At 37.5% G+C, this 19,236-nt stretch overlaps 1 protein-coding gene across 1 annotated transcript in view; it reads left to right on the plus strand.

Moving 5' to 3' along the window:
* Positions 1-19,236, plus strand: part of STARD9 (StAR related lipid transfer domain containing 9) — a 113,550-nt gene that overhangs the window by 64,489 nt on the left and 29,825 nt on the right. The window contains exons 10-21 of the mRNA XM_087746326.1: positions 750-817; positions 1,759-1,856; positions 2,074-2,274; positions 2,684-2,781; positions 4,864-4,941; positions 5,433-5,507; positions 6,220-6,399; positions 10,296-10,347; positions 11,275-11,412; positions 12,298-12,380; positions 13,382-13,485; positions 15,334-15,381. Of these exons, the coding sequence (XP_087602452.1) occupies positions 750-817; positions 1,759-1,856; positions 2,074-2,274; positions 2,684-2,781; positions 4,864-4,941; positions 5,433-5,507; positions 6,220-6,399; positions 10,296-10,347; positions 11,275-11,412; positions 12,298-12,380; positions 13,382-13,485; positions 15,334-15,381 (1,223 nt within the window). The remainder of the gene's footprint in view (positions 1-749; positions 818-1,758; positions 1,857-2,073; positions 2,275-2,683; positions 2,782-4,863; positions 4,942-5,432; positions 5,508-6,219; positions 6,400-10,295; positions 10,348-11,274; positions 11,413-12,297; positions 12,381-13,381; positions 13,486-15,333; positions 15,382-19,236) is intronic.

Raw genomic sequence — 19,236 nt, forward strand, 5'->3', positions numbered from 1 at the left:
ACTTCGTACACCGATGTGTTGAGTGTTTACTGAAGTATTCTTGTTCCTTTATGCAAGCGTATAGTCAGAAGTGATGCCAAAGACTCACTGTAAAAAGAAATGTTTAATCAGCCCTTTGAAACACAATACCCCTTTTAGGATGCTGTGAAAATTACGTGTGAATATGTTTGAAGTTATGTTTTGTCACACTTGTTTAGGATCCTTAATTGAAGTATAGCATTAGTTTAACACTTACCAAAATTTTGTATCTGTCCAGCTTTTCAGATGTGCTCATCTCTTTAGCATTTGGCATCCAGTACTCTCCCAAAGACAATGCACCCTTTCTCCAGAGGAATTATATCCTTCCCTGGCAGGGAAGTCATTTGGTGATCCAATAGACCTTTTCTATCTCACACTTCTAACATCCTGTAATCACAGAACGTTTTGGGATATTTTTCAGTAGTTTCACAAAAGACCTTTGGAATACATTAGTGGAAAATAACTCTGCAAGATCTACAAGAAGGCCTTTCACAGTCACTAGGCAGTAAAGGTTTTTTTCAAGAGGAAATTGGCATAAGAGGGTCATTTCTCTGTCGGGTGAGAAAGCTGTTGAGTTAATGGTTTGAATATAGTCAGTGGGTCAAGGTCACAAAGAAAGGCAGTGAGACAGTCATATGTACAACTCAGTTTCAAACAAAAGAGCACATCTATTTTATTTCCATTAATTAATTAAGAGGAATAACCTTCCTTATTTATATTTTTCTCTTCAGGCTATACTGGAGAACAACCTCCCCTCTGAAATAGCAAGCAAGATCAACTTAGTGGACCTCGCAGGCAGGTAATAGTATACTGAGGGCAAAAATTTTCTCTGAAGATGCTGGTAGTACTGCCTCAAAAGATGAAATTTAATATTTTAAAACTTCATTAAACTAACAATAAGCCAGACTTTTGTATACAGTTACAAGTAATATTGTCTTTGTCATCTGTTCTTCTGTATTGGGTATTGGATTTCATTGGGGAAGGAAATTCCTGGGTCCTGAGATCCAATACTGTGCTGTTGTGTACATTTAAGGTAATTCCATTCAATTCTGTATTCTTATTAAGTGGCTTTTCCAGTAGCTATTGGTGGAATTACCAAATCTGAGCTTGAAGAGAAAAAAAAGAAATGTATTCCTCACAGCTGCCTAGCATGGGCGGGAAAATATAGTCATATCTTGTTGCTTATGTTGTTCATGTTCCAAAAGTTCCTAAGTCTCTGATCTTAGCTACGCATTTCATTGAGGAACATGTGGTTATGCTGGATGTGACAGAGAACAGAAAGGTGGAAATTGTGCTGAAGAGTTATAGAACAGCTGGAGAACGGGACATTTTTCTTTCTTAAGAATATAAATTGCTATGCATGTCTGAGCAGAGAAAGTAGTATTGAGGGGATATACAGACTTTTGTACTGAACCAGTCTACCCTTGCAGAGTTGTGAAATGTATGTTGTTGTTTTTTAAATTCAGAACCACTATGATTGCGTTGCCCAGTTCAGGCTTGAATTTATGTTTTGATGGGTCTTTAACAGTAGTTTGCGCCAATGGCCTTTGCTCATGGTTGTTTGGACTTTCTGAACCAGAGAGCAATGTAAAGTATTCAAAGCATATGTTTTTTAATTATAAAGCTTGCAATTTCTGTTTTCTTTTATGTCAGGAAAATATGTTTTCATATTGTTTGTATGTTAATCATTAAGCATTTTTGTTTGGTTTGCATTGTCTTTTCCATGCTTGTGTGCTACAGTGAAAGAGCTGATCCCAGTTACTGTAAAGATCGAATTACCGAAGGTGCCAATATTAACAAGTCATTAGTTACACTTGGAATTGTCATCTCCACTTTAGGTAAGCACAATAGTTCTTTATATTGAAGGGTAGTGATAAAAGCATAGGACTCGCTCACCATGTGCTGTGTCTTAATGTTTGTCTATATTTGCAACAAAAAGCTGAACAGAACAGCTGTGTGGCATCTTCATAAACTGTAATGACATCTAAGAAAATTAAATAGCCATGACAGAAAAAGATAACCCCTTTCCTGAGCTCTGTGGTATTTCTCCTTCAGCACAAAATTCACAGATGTTCAGCAGCTGCCAGAGCATAAACACCATAACAAGTGAAGGGGAGAGCAGTCATGTGGACAGTCCTTCCACAGGCAGCATCAGTGGGACCAGGCGACCGGCTTACATCCCATACCGTGACTCCATCCTCACATGGCTTCTGAAGGACAGTCTGGGGGGAAACTCCAAGACCATTATGATTGCCAGTGAGTTTGGTTTCTATTCATTGTTAGCATTTTGCACTACATTACCTCCTTAAAATAGATCTCTACTGCAGTGAGAAGACAGCTGTATCACTTAGAATCTGTCCTTGTAAAGATTTTCATAAATACTTCATAGGATACTAAAGGAAATGAAAAGGCATGCTGATTGTGCATGAAGTTAAGCTTAAGAGCCTTTCCAAGGTCATAGCTTTGATTTAAGGTGATTTACTCCATTATAAATACAACCTTGAGAAGACATTCTCTGTGAGCTTGATGAAATATCCCTAAGGATATTTTTGGTTTTGTTTTTTAAAGAAGCAAGACTAACAAAATTCACCTTTTTGAAAAGTGATGGGTTAAACTGATTACTTTTTAAAATAGTGTTTCTTTTCTATTTGTTTTCTGTCTGTAGCTATCTCTCCTGCCAGCTCCAGCTACAACGAGACGATGAGTACCTTGAGATATGCTTCAAATGCTAAAAATATTATTAACAAGCCCAGAGTAAATGAGGTGAGGCCTTGAGTTCTGCTTTTCATTCTTGTTACACATTTTGTTGGGTGTATTATTTAAAGTTTATTCAGTATATCTGCTCTCTGAATAAAATTCATACCTCTTTTTCCCATGTTAATGAGAGCTAAATAGGAGCCTGGATATTACAGAAATAATTTCCTTGATCCCCTGCAGCTTAAACCATTTAGAATTCCACACCTATTTTTCATCTTCATTGAGTTTCAATCCTCCTTCTCCTTGAATTGTTATGACATGTGTTTACCCTATGTCTTTATCCTAAATATTGGCAGAGTTACAGATCTGTTAGGATTACTTGTTACTATTTAACCTGTGCATGACCCTTGCAACCCTTCCTTTTGGCGTGTTAAATGAACTCTGTTAAGGTTGCAAGTCAAGAATTCAAAAATAAATATGCCAGGCCTAAGGTAGCCTATGTAGTCTCAATTTGTCTTCTTTTCAGTACACAAAATGATGAAGCCTTTAAATACATGGGAGCAATTTGTGCCACACAACCCCCGCTTCATTCATTGCACAAAGTAGGCCTGTTCCAGGTATGAACTCTGACTGTGTGGCAGAATCATCTGTTCGATTGTGCGGGGGTCCTTCACAGGCTGCACAAGTTAAAAGGTGGCAGGGTATTAAGGGAAGAGTCTGATGCTGCCTTGGAGGACTGGATTGTGTCGCTGCCCCTGCTACAGCATTCTTGTTCAATGCTAGTCCAGGTGCTTAAAGCAAACTCTCAATGTGTGCTTTTTCCTCATTTCCCCAGTCCACATTTATCAAATGGGAAAAACGTAAACTCTCCCAGTCAAAGACTTGCTGTTAAAATAGATTATTAGCAGTTGTGGAGGTTTTAGGCACTATAGTGATGAGAACCGGCATAAAAAAATCCATGGGGAAATGCATAATTCTGTCTGTCTTAACAGCAAAATTCAATAGCACATAATAATCAAGATCTACAATCACACATGCTAGAAATATAAAACTTTTGAACTGCTGCTCTTTAACTGAGCATTCTTCACCTGGCATTCTGCATGAGGCTGCTGTACTACAGTGATCATGCAACTTAAGGACTGAATCACAGTGTATCCATTTAAGGGGACTGAATTAAGGTTTCAAAAAAAGTCTTCATTCCAGCATTTCTTAATCTTTTAGCAGTTGACTTTACAACTTTACTAGTGTTTTTTTGTGATTTGGCCTGGGTGTACCAAGACTTTATCCACAGATAAAAGGATAGAATCTTGGAGATGTACTGTTTGCTTTCCTAATGATACTCTGTTAAATCTTCTCCTTCTAATCCAAGGTTTCCCAATTTAATTTGCATCTGTATTACCAGTGCCTATAACTAGTTTTTAGACATCACTAGTGGCAGCAATAGCGTGTTTGGGTTTGGCAGCAGCAGTTCTCAACCCTGCAACAGGCCACTGGCAAGTAAACACAGTCCTCCTGAGTTAGCCTCTTGTTACGCACAGCCTCTCAGCCTTCCAACTTGTGTGCCCATCACTCTCTTGCACAGCCCATGCTAGACTTCCCCTCACTGCAAATTGACCTGAGCCAAAGTGTCACTGTCAGCCCAGAGAAAGCTGACTCTTGACTCAAGAGTTTCCCTGAACTGTCTGCACAAAGCTGGTTTCCAGAAACTGCCTGTGCAGGGATACTTACTCTGAAAATGAGATAAATGCTTCCACACAAGCAGGCAGGAAATGCTTTTTGTATCAGCTGGAAGGGCTTTTAATACCATGGTTGGTGGCATTCTGACTTAGTCTCCTGTAGCCTGATTTTCTCGTCTGCATGACAGAAATAACAGCATTTTTCTGACCTGATGGGAACAAATACTATGGTAGGTCTGTGTTCAGAAAAGAGATGGAACAAAGTTTATGGGAAAAGAGAACCTATCAAAGATGGGAACCACCTGTCCCTAGGCAGTACATCGCAGGGACCTGGCAGAGTGGAGCAAGGAGTACTGCTGTGAGTGTGCCTGTTCTCCTCTCCTCCTGGCTCTTGGAACAGCTCTGCATTGATTTCTTTAGCTAGAATTTTTTAAAGAATGGTTTTTCCAACATCTGTGTCTCAATGTTTCAGGATGCAAATGTGAAGCTGATCAGAGAACTGCGAGAAGAAATTGATAGGTTGAAAACTATGCTGATGAGCTTTGAACTGGTACGTAGGAACACTTCCCAACTGGAGTTCTAATGGTGCTTTAGGTAGCTACAGTAGCTTTTGTCTTATCTGTGTATCTTTCCATGTTTATTGTAACTGGAGGGAAATTAACCTGTTCTCTTTGTGAACATCTGTGAGCCCTCACAATACAGCTGACACTGTGTTTTTGTCCTTTGGAATAATGGTAGCGTCTTGGTTTTCCCTGTCATGGAGAGCATGTTTCGCTGGGAGAGACTGGAACTACAGTCCAGGATTCATTTACAGAGAAGTATCTCTCTGTTAGTGCTCCTTCACCAGTTCTTCAGAAAAACTTGCATGCAATAGCTAAAGAGGTGTAGGCTGGATGGTAGAAGGGCAGCATCAAATGTCTGTGTATTTTCTTTCCTTCTTCTGAGTTCATCTCCGTGAAATCCTGCAGAGTAAAAGAACATGACTGCGAGTTGTGAATAAGGAAACTAACATGTAGATCTTGGTGGTTGTTTTTTGTACAGAGGAATTCCAGTCCTTCTTGGAGTGATGACAGGGATGGAAATCTGACTGAGCTGGTTCTTCAGAATGAAATGAAGGTGTGCATGGTCTATTTGATGCTGTAACTCTCTCCAGTTTCACTGAGCTGGGGGGATAGCACTGCCATAGTTCTGAAACCACAGTGAAGATGTTTTTGTCCTAATCCTTTCCTGTTTGCTCTGAATATGCAGGAAACTGCCATCCTTAATGCATGTTGGGTGCTCTTTACCAATTTGTGATGAAAGTCTCGTGTCCTTAATGGGATACTGTCCATTGCATATCACTAAGTCTGCACAATCTACTCCTTGTTTGAAAGCTGTCTCAATATATCACAATAATTCATCATACAGAGCCTCTCGCTTCTAAGATTAAATTCCTCCAATTTATTCAAAGGAAATTATTGTACAGTCACCGAATTACTAAGAAGATTTAATCACTGGTGACCTGGAAAGGTTTTGGAGATCTTAATTTTAAGTTTTGCTTAAAGACAGGCAAAATAAGTAGTTAGCATGATCATATATCTTTCTGACATTTTGGGAATGAGTCTTCAATAGATTAAACCTGCTTCACTAGGTGGCAGTACAGTTTTTACCCGATTTTTTTGTTGCCACAGAAATGTACTGCAATTAGAAATACATCTGCATTGCAATTGGTGAAAGAATTTTGCATCCAGTAACTGGAAAAAAAATGCTGTTCTTTCTGAAGAAATTTATGTAGGAGAAAAATTAACCTGCTTAGTAAGTGAAACAGTTTCCTCTCCTGTTCTTTAAGATTGAGCAATTGACCAAAGACTGGACAAGTAAGTGGACAGACAGGAAAGCCATCATGGAAGAATACAGTGTGGACATCAACAAAGACAAAGCTGGAGTAACAATAGATTCTAGTTTACCTCATCTCATGGCCATGGATGATGATATCCTCAGCACAGGAGTGGTGCTGTATCATCTCAGGGTGAGATATTGTCACTTGTCTTATTTTTCTCTTGAATTTGAAAACACTTGTTTTCTTTGGAAACGGAGAGTGGTTAAGGTGGCATTAAAACAACAGCTATCAAAAAGTAAAGGCTACAGCCCACAAGACCCAGATAACAGGGTGAAAAAAGCAGAAAAAGATACATGAAAATGGAGGAGGAGAAGAATTCATATATGGAATAATAAGCTGACCTCCTATGAATGCACGTGCAAACTATTTAATAATGTATCATAAGCAAAGCAAAACATTCAAATTAGGCATTAGTAGTTTGTCCACAAAGCACAAGGACAGGTGTGTGTGTGTGCATGCGTGTGTGTGTAAACATAAAGGATGGTGCTTAAAGTATACCAGACATGCTGGTCCAGATTTTACTAGGTACTTGTATACTTGAGACTGGAATACTTGTATACGAGTATATCAGAGATAAAAGTAAGCTTTAGCAAGTGCAAGCTCACTTTGGCAATGACGTCTATATATTCCCCTTTTAACCCTACCAGGCCTGACAAGTAGATTCCAGGTATGTAGCTTGAATGGTAATTACTTGTGATCCCACTTGAGTGGCTATTTTCCACAGAATCAGGTAGAAATCTTGGCCTCATAGATATTGTTTTGCTGTGTAGCTGCTTATTTAAGGCAAGGTTTTCACCAAGAAACTTTCATAACATTGTATGTATAGTACTCCACGTTGTGGCTTATGATGTGCATGGCTAGGTCAAATAGTTTTAGGGATTTTTTTATTTTTTTTTAATAAGTCAGTGCTAAGTTGGACTTTAACTTATTAATGTTGTTTAAATGAATGGAAATTACTGAAATATTGATGCTGTTTAATGTAAAAGGAATGATGGATGGGCATCTCTACAGAGGTGCACTCATTAGCAACAAATGTGTTAAATATGGTTGAAAATCATGTATCTGCCTACTAATAAAATATCTTAATCGAAATCTAGGTTTTGTGCTACTTAATATAGTTTAGGGACACAGGATTTTTTTTTTCCCTGTTAAAAAGCCGCAACAAATATTTGAAACAGAAATCATGCTGTTGTTATCATGTTGAAAGAGAAACCTTACTAATTTTTCTCATGCCAGCATAAAGAAATTGTACCAGGTAATAATTAGGGACCAAGTAATAATGTCCAGTGCTGATCAACATACAACTTGAACTACTCAATCCTACATTAACATTAAATATTTATTAAAAGTAATTGTTACTACTTAAATGTTTTTCCATTATGTGCCATTTTGGAAACAGCAAATATTTTCACGTGCTAATTTTGATGACACCTGAAGTAATTTAAAGACATTCATTTTAATGGAGGAACCTGGTTTGAAGGGTCACCTTCTGAAGTCATTAGTGTCTCTCTGTCACACTAACATCTTTGTCCCTTCTTTCTTTGCTCCTAGATGCTGCCTTTTCTTTTCTTTGTGCTTTGCATCTTTTAGACTCTGGTGTCTATTACCTTCATCTGAACAGCAAGAAGGTAAAACATTAGCGATTCCTTACATATTAGGGCTTCAACATACAATCACACTTTACATTGTGCTTCTAGAGAAAGGTCATGGCAGCAGTTTTCAGAGCATGTAAAATAAACATTGTGTTACTCTTTTAGTCTCCTGGTATTCCATAGTATTAATTGCACTAATCAATGCTGTGCCTATGCTTAAAGAACCTTTCTTTCTTAAGTTCTGTTCTTTTTTTCTGGCTTTCATTAACAAAAATATGTGTTTTCCCTATAATTTAACTGACCTTTTTGCATAGCTTAAAAATATGGGTTTTGTTTATATTGTTTTAGAAAAAGATGTACTTCACAAACTTTTTTGAAAGTTGGAGTACTCCCAAAACTGAAGGGGGAAAGCAATCTCACTCTTTATGGTTCTATAATGCGCCTTGGGAATTCTACCCTTAGTCAGGAAACACTGCCAGAAGAGGGCAACAATGTAAAAAGCACTTCAACAGATACGAAGATGTACCTTGATATGTTAAGGTGAAGTTGTGCCATCATTTCATCTGAATCATCCGTCTTTCACTTTTTCAGGTAGAATCCTCAGTATTAAATTAGGAAGGAGTATAAATATTTAAATTATTAGCGCAGTAGTAGCATTTGAAAAAATGAAATCGACATTGGCCTGGGTTATGGCTATTTTTGTTTCGTTTTCTTCCTTAAGTTGAGTTAGTTTGCTTGTATTGTACCTGTACCCTTGCTCTCGGCTGCAATTTTTAGTTGTACTTAAACTCACCCAGAATCACTCCAGTAACTGGGATACTATTGTGAATTTAATGAGCCAATACTGCTGTAATATACTTTTCGGAATTAAATTGTATTACCAGAGAGTTATTTCAGCACATTGGGAAAAAAGTTTATTTTGGAATTACAATAACTGTTTCTTTGCTTATTCAAGAAGATAATTGATAAAGAGGTCTTTTAGGAGTTGGTTTACTTCTCTTTGTATAAAATACGTTGCTAACTCACTTGATTGTGTAAGGTGAGTCAAAGGCTATATGGATAATAAGTTTTCTACAAGTTGTGGCCAAGCCAGGTGGACATTTTGTGGTTGAGTCCACTGAATGTTAAGCTGACATGTAACCTGACAATTACTCCAAAGCAGGGGCACTGGGCACAATCCAGCTTTCAGCCTCTCCAGCAAGGGAGTCTCAGCAGGGCTTGTGACAGAGGGCTCTGTTAGTCAGATAGCTGAGCTCTGTGAGGAACTCAATGATAATCATTCCCTTTCCCTCCAATGCACAAAAGCACTGTGATTTACCCATAATTACCCATAACTGCATCACCTTACAGTAATGCACAGCTTCCCTCTTCCCACTGTTCAGACTTCCGATTACTACTTCTTGCTTCATCTTTAAATCTAGGTTACAATAATGCTTGGAGCAGAAAGCATATTCAATTTATTCTAATTAGAATACAAAAATCAAGTAGTTTAATGACCATAATTAATTTTAATATGACTGAAAGAGTTGCCACTAAAGTCAATTTAGAGTGCATTCACTAATCAGTTTACAATAATCAAGTATAGTGCCTCTTCAGAGCTGGGAAATGATGTTGCTTTGTTTTCCTAAGGAAAAAGATAGAACCAGTAATGGAACATACTTGACAGGTGGTAAATTCATTGCTTTTTTTCGGTTTTGTTTTTTTTTTTTTCCCACATAGTATTGATTAAATGGCACTGTTTTAATTATATTTGCACTGTACCGTAAGAATACTGTCTCTCTCCATCACTGGCCCGTAATATGGTTTGAGTCTGCTTGTTCTGGAGACTTTTGTTCCTAGGCAGTTCTTTTCTTTGAATTTATTGAATCTTCAAATTTGGGAACTTGCCCATATACCATAATCACCAAGAAGGCTTTTTATAAATGTCATTTAAGTTTCGAAAAAAAGTTCTCCTGTAGTAGCTAGTTTGAAGAATTCATAATCTATGACAAAGTTCTCTTACCAAATAGGAGTTCTGTTACTTTTATATTTGAAAAGCCTAGTTAATTGAATAATTGTTTTGCAGCTTCTTTCTTCCTGCATGGATATTTATAAAAATAATTATGTCATTTCTGCAAACAACAAGTCTCACTGTAAAAGTTCAAAGCATCAGAACATGTGTTCATATTCAAAATATTTGTCTCAAGCACAGTCCAAAAATCATCTACTGGAGTCATAATAGGAGAAGCTGACATAGCTGCAGAAGTAATTGCATCGCTATGGGGGACAGCAGGCTGAAGTATTACAAAGTAGTAGATTGTTCTAAACAGTGCAGTCATTCAGAGGTGATTTATTTCAGGTATTTGCTAAGATGTTGTACCAAAGCTTTTTTAACTATTATATATAATCCGCTTTCAGTAACCGACTTCTAAATTAGTTCTTTTCTTGTTTTAGGAAGGAACAACCAAAATTGGAAGAAGTGATTCAGACCAAGATCAAGACATTGGTAAGAGAATGATATTAGAAATTATTTTATGATATGGTCAGGTCAAACCAAGAAGTTTACATTTGTCATGTGTAATAGCCAGGTGATGTTTCTGTTTGTCAGCTTTCTTTATAGAAGAAGGTAAGTAGAAGAGAATAATTGTTTAATCTGGCTAGAATCTTTCAGTTATTTTTTGGGTTTTTTTAAGAGGTCAAAAAGTCAATGGTCTTGACCTAATTGAGGTCTCCTCAGAATTTTCTTCCCACTTGTGAAATGCTACACTGGAGTTTAAAAGTATCTTCATCCAACATCCAAATCTTGGTATGTTCTATCCTAAACTAGTGGCACAAGTGGTCATGAGACATTGAAAATGCTTTTCAACTCTACTTGGGCAGAGTATTTTAGAAATAAAATCCAAATGATTCAGAACATTTTTTTATTTCATTTCATTTCTGCTCTTAATTTTAACAGTCAATCTCAAGAGCTACAAATTATGATAGAGAGTTGAAACTTTATATTGAAATTGGAAACTTTATGGAATCTCAGCTTTGGTTAGTTCTGCTAAGTTTGGTTAAGTTCGATTATTTTCTACCAGTAGGTAAGTAAAATATAAACAATAAATGCCATAATAGCAATAACAAAATTCAGCACAATAGAAGAATTTGCACATCAGCTCACAAATCAGAAAGTAGTGTATAGTTTTCCAACTAGAAATTCTTTAAAAGAGCAATCTCACTATTTTCAATTAAGTAAGTTTTTTCTGTGATTGGTACTTGGCTAGCAATCAAAGATGACAATTTAGTCTCCTTGTTCTGCACATGACATAGTTCTCTGAGGTATGAAGTATGCAGTCATAGCATCAAACAATACATAGTTCTTCATTCTGAAGAAAATAGTGCAAACCCAATCCCTTCAACAGGTGAGATAAAACAAATCTATACATTGTAGTTTTGCAGGGACGGTGGATTGAAAGGGATCATTGTATGATAGACAACAACTGTGGGATTGTGACACTGCGACCAGTTCAGGGCGCACACTGCACTGTGAATGGATGTGAAGTCACTGGATCATGTCGTCTGTCACAAGGTAAGGCTTGCTTTTTCTGTGAATGCTGCATTATAATCAACTTACCTCTGGAGTTTAGAGACAAGGATTTATGGAACTCGTGCAGATCTAAGAAATATATCTCTGTCTCCTACAGCTGCCTAGCACCACAAGGTTTGATCCCTGGCTAGAGCTTTCCAACTGGGACAAAAAAATTAAGCACCCCACAAAAAGTAAAATGAAGACATAGGTGACAATATTAAGACCCCTTTTGGCAGCAGTAGTCTGTTGCCTTCTGAAAAGGGAAGACCTGTAGTCAGAGGCACTTTGTGGAAAGTAGTGGAGGCTGGCTTTAAGCCAGCTGACTACTGGTGGGTTTTTTTTGGCAATTATGTAATATGGTTGAAATGAGCTCCAACTTTTTCACAGTGTGTTTAGGTGGAGGGTATTAGCCACTGAGTCATAGGCTCTGGTGAATGAGCTCAGATGAAATGGGTCGGACTCCCATATCTTCAGGTTGTTTAAAATAAAAAAAAACTAGTCCAGTTTCTGGGAACTTGCCGTGATCTGGATTCTTAAAAAGATAGTATAAAAACAGGTTTCCAGCAGTGGGTTGGTTATGTTTTTTGATATGAAGTCATGCTGGTCTTTAATATGAACAGGGAATTTACTGTTATGTTGAGTTTGCTTGGATGCTGTCATTACAGAATGATAACTCTGCTATTCCATAGTGGCAAATTTTAAAAATAGTTCTCTGCTCTGTGACGGTCAGAAAGCTGTTGGTCAGAATATTTTTAACATACTATTCTGTAGCAGTTTGTATATGCTGTAGTCTGTATACTGGAGTTAAGAAACTGCTAACATTTTAGGGACCAACTGTTTGATGAATTATGTCTCTGTAGATTTCTAACTCATTTTTGTTCACAGGAGCCCTTGTTGTCCTCGGCAAGTCTCATAAGTTTAGATTCAATCACCCAGCAGAAGCTGCTATCTTAAGACAAAGAAGATCAGTAAGTTCTAAAACTGTGTTTTTCTCTCCTAATTCTTCATTGATTTTCCTAATTATTTTCCCTCTTAAAAGCAAGCCTGATGTAGATAATATTTCTTCTCATCATCGTATTCACTTGCTTCATTTCCTCCATCTAATGGTATGTAATGACACTAAGCTTTTTGTGGGAAGACACTAGTGCTTCTTTCAGATGTGCTTAGCAAAAGATGATGCAGATCCCTTGAATAATTTAGTGTTTCCTATTTCTAGTCATGACTACAGTAGGATTGAAGCAGAAAGGCAGAATGCTGCAGTGAAAAGACCAGTTAAGAATCTTTCCACATTTGATAATTTTCTGAATTATCTTCTTTCTCTGTCATTTCACCATCCCGAATGAGGTATACTAGAAGAAATGGAAAATTTATGGGATTAAGTGCTTGAGTATTGTTGACTCTGACAACACTTAATTGTTACATACATCAGAAATAGATAAAATATTTCTTGGTATGTTAATCTTGGGAACTAACTACTGCAAGATATTATTTGGTCAGCTAGTTCAATAATGTTTCAAAAAAAATAGATAATTCTTAAAATGACTGGCATATATAACTAAAAAACCCTAACTTAAAGCATGTAAATTTTCTGGGTTAGGTTATAACCAACTGATATTGGCAAGAATCTACCTTTTCAAATGGATTTCCATATAGTAACGTTTTATACTTTCCACTCAACTGTCCTTTTGTACTCACTTCTGTAGTTGCGATAAGGGGCTTAACTTCCATTTGTTTTCATTCTTAATTTCTTGATTAATGGAACATGCAGTACATTAAAACAGAGCTACAAGAAGAGGTGTACTCAGTAGCATATACTTAGCAATTTTGCAAATTATCAAAGACTAAGCAGAAGTGTGAGATTATAAACTCACATGGGAGGTATTATGCAGCATTGCACACATGATAACTTGGAAGTTCCTGGGTTGCTGTGATATTTTTTCTTCGTGTTCTTATGTTGTGTATTTTGTAGATTAATGAAACCCCACCCATTCTGAGTTGTGGAGCTTTGGACTGGCTCAACTTGGATGGAAGTTGCACGCATTCTCCTCACTACATCCTTTCTTCGCTTGACAAGTAAGTTTAAAAAAACCAAACAATTTCTCATGTGAGATGATGTCTGAACCCTGGACTTGGTTCAGACAAAACTAAGTTGTATAAAGAATAGGTCCCATCGTGTTTTCAAGTGATCAGATAAAAACGTCTGAGAACATGCATTGGCAACTGACTAATATACAGTGTTACGATATCTAAGCAAAAAAACTTAAAAATTAATTATTGGTGCACGATGAATATTGATGCACAATCAAGAAAATGCCTTGGATGAGACCATCAGACAGCCTTAATTCAGTTCACTTGCACATCTGCATTATAGCTGTTTTGATTTACGAGCTAATCTATAATTTTTACAATATTCTTACTTCAGTGCACAGAATGGACTTTTCTAGACATGATTTAGCCAAGGTAATTATTACCAATTCGGTTTCTCTGCTAATTTGTTGTGGAAATCAGAAGGTTGGTTTGCTCATAAATTCCCTTTAATTCAAGTCCTCATTGAGCCTTTCATCTCAGAATGCTATTGTGATTCTCTTTTTTGAAACTGAGCAGTAAATAAGGCATAGACTGCTTCTGAAATGTTGAAGAGCTGCTCATACTCACAGTGTTTAGTGTATGCTTTTCATGGCAGAGCCTTTCTGAAAGGGAAGAGATTGGTGTGATGAAGACAGTGATTAATATGTATCAGGAAAATGAATTGAGGTATCTCCTGTGTTTCAGTTCATAACATTGAAAACAGAATATCACAGAATTGAATGTAATTGGGTTCTTTCTTTTCTTTAATTCCTCTCAGCCTGGCACATTCAATTGACCTGTTAAAGGCAAGAAACAGCCATCTTCTCATTCATATCTGTTGATAGTTCTGCTTCTTGCTAGAGTGTTTTTGGTGTGGTAACATACTGGGAATCTTTTATCTCTTTCTAGAGGAAGTATCTCATCTTGGTTTTATGAGCATAATATGTTATCTCTGTTTTGAACATCTCTTCATACTTCTAGTCAAGTGGCTTGCTTTCCACCTTGGATAGTGTGTTTCTGTGTGTTCCCTTTAATGTATCTAATCTCTGCATTTGCTTTTCATTTGCTGCAGCGATACCGTTCTATACAAAATGGTATTTCATTTTAACATTACCCTCATGCTTACCTAGAGTGTTTCAAATGCTTACTTCAGTGAAAATGAAAAGCACTATGGTATTGCATTCACTTGATTTTTATAAATGTCCATCTGTTACAGGAATAAGCTATAAACTATGTCTAATATTAGTTGTCTTTCACCTTATATAATCCAGTAGTCTTTTTTTCCTCTTGAATAGTTTTCTGGCAAAGGTAAATTGAATCGATCCACTCTGCCTTCCTTTACAGTAACCAGTAAGCCGATGTTTCTGTCCAGACGAGTAGTTTTTGCTCATGGAGGGGGTTATGATTGAGACATCTAGCCTAAGATCTATAATATGGAATAAAACGAGATATATGTAGTCTCTCAAATGTCCAGCTTTTGTGAAGAAAAGTCAATGTCAAGTTCTAAAAGGTGTGTCTGAGGTACTTTGCAAACAGTAATCCAGGACTAAGTGGACTACAGGGAGTGCTTGTTTGCTCATCAGTAAAAAGTCCACCTAGTGCAGGGTCTTGTCTCTGTCAGAAAGAGATGCTTAGAGGAAAATATAAGAACAGGGCAACCTATGTGTGTTTCTGTCTCTCTCTCCCCTCTCTCACTTGCTACTTCTTGATGCTCTCCTAGCTGCTAGCAATCTGCATCTTAGAGTCTTCCTCTGCTGAAAATTACAATAACATCTCTGTGTATAATAGGCTTCAGTGAAGTTTTTTTGCCTTCTTTTTGAACAACTTTATGATATCCTATTTTTATTTTTACAGTCAAAAATGTAGAAACTGTAAAGAAAACAAATGTTCTCCTGAACAAAGGTAAGAATATTAATGTGTCTAAATCATGCTGAATTTTTTGGCCCCTCTGGCTTTGTCTTTCTCCTGTGCTACACTGATTTCCTCAAGAAGAGATGCAAACTAGGCTTCAAGCTTTAATTTGATTTTATCATATTGAAACAAGAATCTGTACATGCAGCTGAGTTACAGGCAAGTCTCTGCAACCATATTCTTTCTTCATACTCGATCTCGTGCAAATGTTTTGCACCTTTGTTGCATGTGTAACCTGTATTTTAAAGCCATGACTAGAGTGGGGTTTACACTGAAGCTGCCACCAATTTACAATATATAACAACACTAAAATATATTAAATTTTATGTCAGTAGTGGGTACTGTAAATACTCATTAGTATATTGAAAATTCCTTGGACAAATTGGGTTCCCTTCTGGTGAGAAGAAAATGGCTTTATGGAAGAGTCCAAAAAAGAAGTCCTAGCATAGAACATGGTTCATTCATGCAAAGAAGCATAGCAGCTGCACACAAAAATCATTCAGAAATTGTTGGGCTTCCATGGGTTTAAGTGCTCTTTAATGAGGAACTGATGGTATTTTGCTTTCTTCTGGATTTTTTTATTTCAGAACATATATATTATGGCAATGATTTCTTACAGTCTTATCTCCCGTGCTGTCAGTATGATGATATTTTTCTCATCTGCTTTTCATGGGTTGAATTACCAGTTAGTAATCAGAGTATGTTAAAACATTCTGAGAAATGAGAGAGAAAACAAATTTCTACCATTCCACCTGAGTATTGAAACTTTCCCTGAAAAGGGGTGTGATTCACTGTACTTTTACTTGGTTGCTTGCTCGCACACCGTACTCAGGAGAGCCCCAGACCTTCAAACTTCTGATGTTTGTTGTCAGCCAGCCAAGACACAGAAGGCTTGTGACTGGCATCAGTCATCATACGATAGCATCACCACAAATAAGTAGATAATGAAGTTCTTGCTCCTGTCACTGCCTTAATACCGTGCTGCATATAAATATAAACCCTGATTTTGTTCTCTTGCTGGTTTGAAAAAAAAAAAAAACAGGAGTTGTTCCATTAGAGTCCAGTGGTATAGCAGCACACTGAATTAATTTTAGCTGTTTGGAACATGTTTAAGCTCTCTTTCCTTGAAAATACCAACATTGTTAAACTGGGAAAAAAATAATCATCTTATAAGAATGTGTGAAATTCTACTGAACTGGAAAGGAAACTGCCCATAGATGTGGCATCTGATGCTGGAGAACACAACAGAATTATTCTAATGTGGTATACTTAACATGTCCAACTAATGTTTGTAAAAGTAATACTCTGAGTTCTTACTAACAGCTTTCATTTGAGAATTTCAGTGCTCTGCAAATACAAGTTAAAGGAATCTTTTGCATCTCTTAAAAGATCCCTCAAATATTTCATTTCACAGAGAAATGCACTGTGTCAGTTACAGCAACTCTACAACTTACAGCAGGATCGCGTATAGCGGGTTAGCAGGGGAACTAACTGATTCTATATATAACTGAAATCGTAAGGGGAAAATCTGTGATAGATTGTAGTTCCAACTGAACTGGAATTTAGCAAGGCAGCAGTGACCTTTACTGGAGTGTGTGGCTGTGTCTTGTGCCTGTGACTCCTTGCCAAAAAGAGGTCTGTTTTAGAAGTGTATTTAAAGGGTTGCCTTAAATAAGGCATTGCCTTCCTGTTGTTTTGGGGGCTTAGGCAAAGGAAAAAATGAGGTTTTGCATGGAAAGACTAAAAAAAGAATAAAAAAAAAAATTGCACAGGTGTGCTTTTTCTGTGAGCAAACCAGCTAATCAGAAATCCAAGTGATACTTCACCTGATGGTAAGGCTAGGGGGATTACCCTGTGTGAACATTTCCAAAGGTCCCTTATTTCTAAAGGTTTCTGACTCTGCTGGCCATTTTGGCTGATTTCTGGTTCCCACCTCCTGCCTCCCACCCCCCAACTTTTACTTTGAATTGTGTGAGTGGCATTGCTTCAGGAGGCTGGAGGAGGTGATAATACAAGGTCTTCATATCTCCTTCATCGCTCTTCCCTTTGCTTTAGGGAGGAGAAGGGAGAGATTTGAGCCTCTGTGCTAGGCAGAAGCAGATGTACAAACCTGTGCAGCTGCGTGATGCCTGCTGCTGTGTGATGCTCTCAGGCCCTGCGGGAAGGGCCCCAGATTGGACACGGGTGGAGGGGGAGGATGGAGCGGAGGAGATGTATATCAGTGGATAGGCTTGTAAACCTGGCTTGTGACTGCTCTCAGTGCTGGGATTTGCAAGGGTGCAAAATGCCTTGCCAACATCTTTTTTTTCTGCTTTAATTATTAACTCCTCTTCCCCTGGAAAAAATCATTTGTAAAAGAAAAATGGGACTTGAACACTAAGCAGACAGAAGGATGGGGATGATAACTTGACTGATGTTTTCTTTGGGAAAATTGGCAAATTTCAGCTTTTAGCAACAGTGATTATTTTCACTTGAGTTTCTCTATTTGAGCCTTGAGATTTTGTTGCAGAAGGCATTCAGCCTCACCACAGAGCTATTGCTGCCATAGTTACTGAAAACTGCATTATGCTGTAGCAGCCGCCAGCCTCTGCATCAGCAGTAGAAGTGTTTGGGGAAGAGGGGAGGAGAATTGCACAATAGGATCCCGGAGAGCTGACGACAAAACAGGCTGGAAAAGATGTGGATTTACAGATGGTTCATTTAGCATGCATCATGCAAACTTTGTGGAGAGAAAAATGAGATGGAAAAACAATCCGGCAGCATTGGTATAATATGAAAATCTTCTCAGTAATTTGTGATTATCTTTAGTTTAAGGTTGGTGTCTTTCTGTTGTTGTAATTTTACTTGCTGTTTTTAAAGGTTTACTTGGAGGAGGGGTAACTGTTGACACTTCTTGCTGCATTTGGTGCACCTAGAAATCTGCATGCTTTTATGAAATTCTGTGCAGGGTTCCTTTTTTTTATATATGCTGTATGCCAGAGTATGCTGGTCCCGTGAAACCAAGATTTTCTGCATGTCTTGATACCTACATAAATGAAGCTGTTTGTCTTATGTTTGTCCTGAGGTTATATTATTTCCTACTAGAACTATACCGAGTGCAGATTGCTTATGTGGGAAGGCAGGAATACAAGCAATACCAGAAATTGGTCTGTGCTTGATTTCTGTATCTCATAGTATTCCCGTATTTCAAGTCTAAATTTAACAGTACATGTGATTTAAGATGTTTTAGATGAAAGAAATAAGTGATCTCATCTACCTATTACAGAATATGGCTAAATTCTTATGTTAAGTGGATTGATATTTGTTTTGAGTTTAATCATTCGAACATGTATTACATAAACTGCTTGTTCTTTAAATTGTCTATTAGGTGATTTAGCTATGAAGTGCGTGTGAATCTGTTATTTTCTTTCTGGGCCATTGCCACCTCATTTTTTAGTTTAGTTTATCATGCTATTTCCACAAACCAGCAGGAGTGTGTTGACGTGACATAGCATGTTCGAAGGTAGAAAGGGAGCCGTCTTACTTCATGTTCTTGGTTTCAGCAGTTTCTGTGAGAGACAGATCTGTATCCCAAACCCAAACCAGCCAGTCATTTTGCTCTCACAGTCAGTTGTCTCACAACCAGAAGAAAAACATCTTCTGGCGTACCTGTATTATGTAAGTGGCTCTGCATGAATTTTCATTATCTTTTTGTTCCGCTTGAGAAAACCATCTTTAAGAAGCAACTTCATAAAAAGGTGTTGAATGTTCAGTCTCTGTGTTCAGAACTGTCTTTACTGCCCTGCCTGTTTTTTGTTTTGTACTATTAAAAATTAGGAGATGAAGCAAAGAGGCACTGAAATAGCA

This window comes from Nipponia nippon, unplaced genomic scaffold (assembly GCF_047370975.1).
Source record: "Nipponia nippon isolate SJK-2023a ecotype South Korea unplaced genomic scaffold, ASM4737097v1 scaffold_10, whole genome shotgun sequence".
NCBI classification, from domain to species: Eukaryota; Metazoa; Chordata; class Aves; order Pelecaniformes; family Threskiornithidae; genus Nipponia; species Nipponia nippon.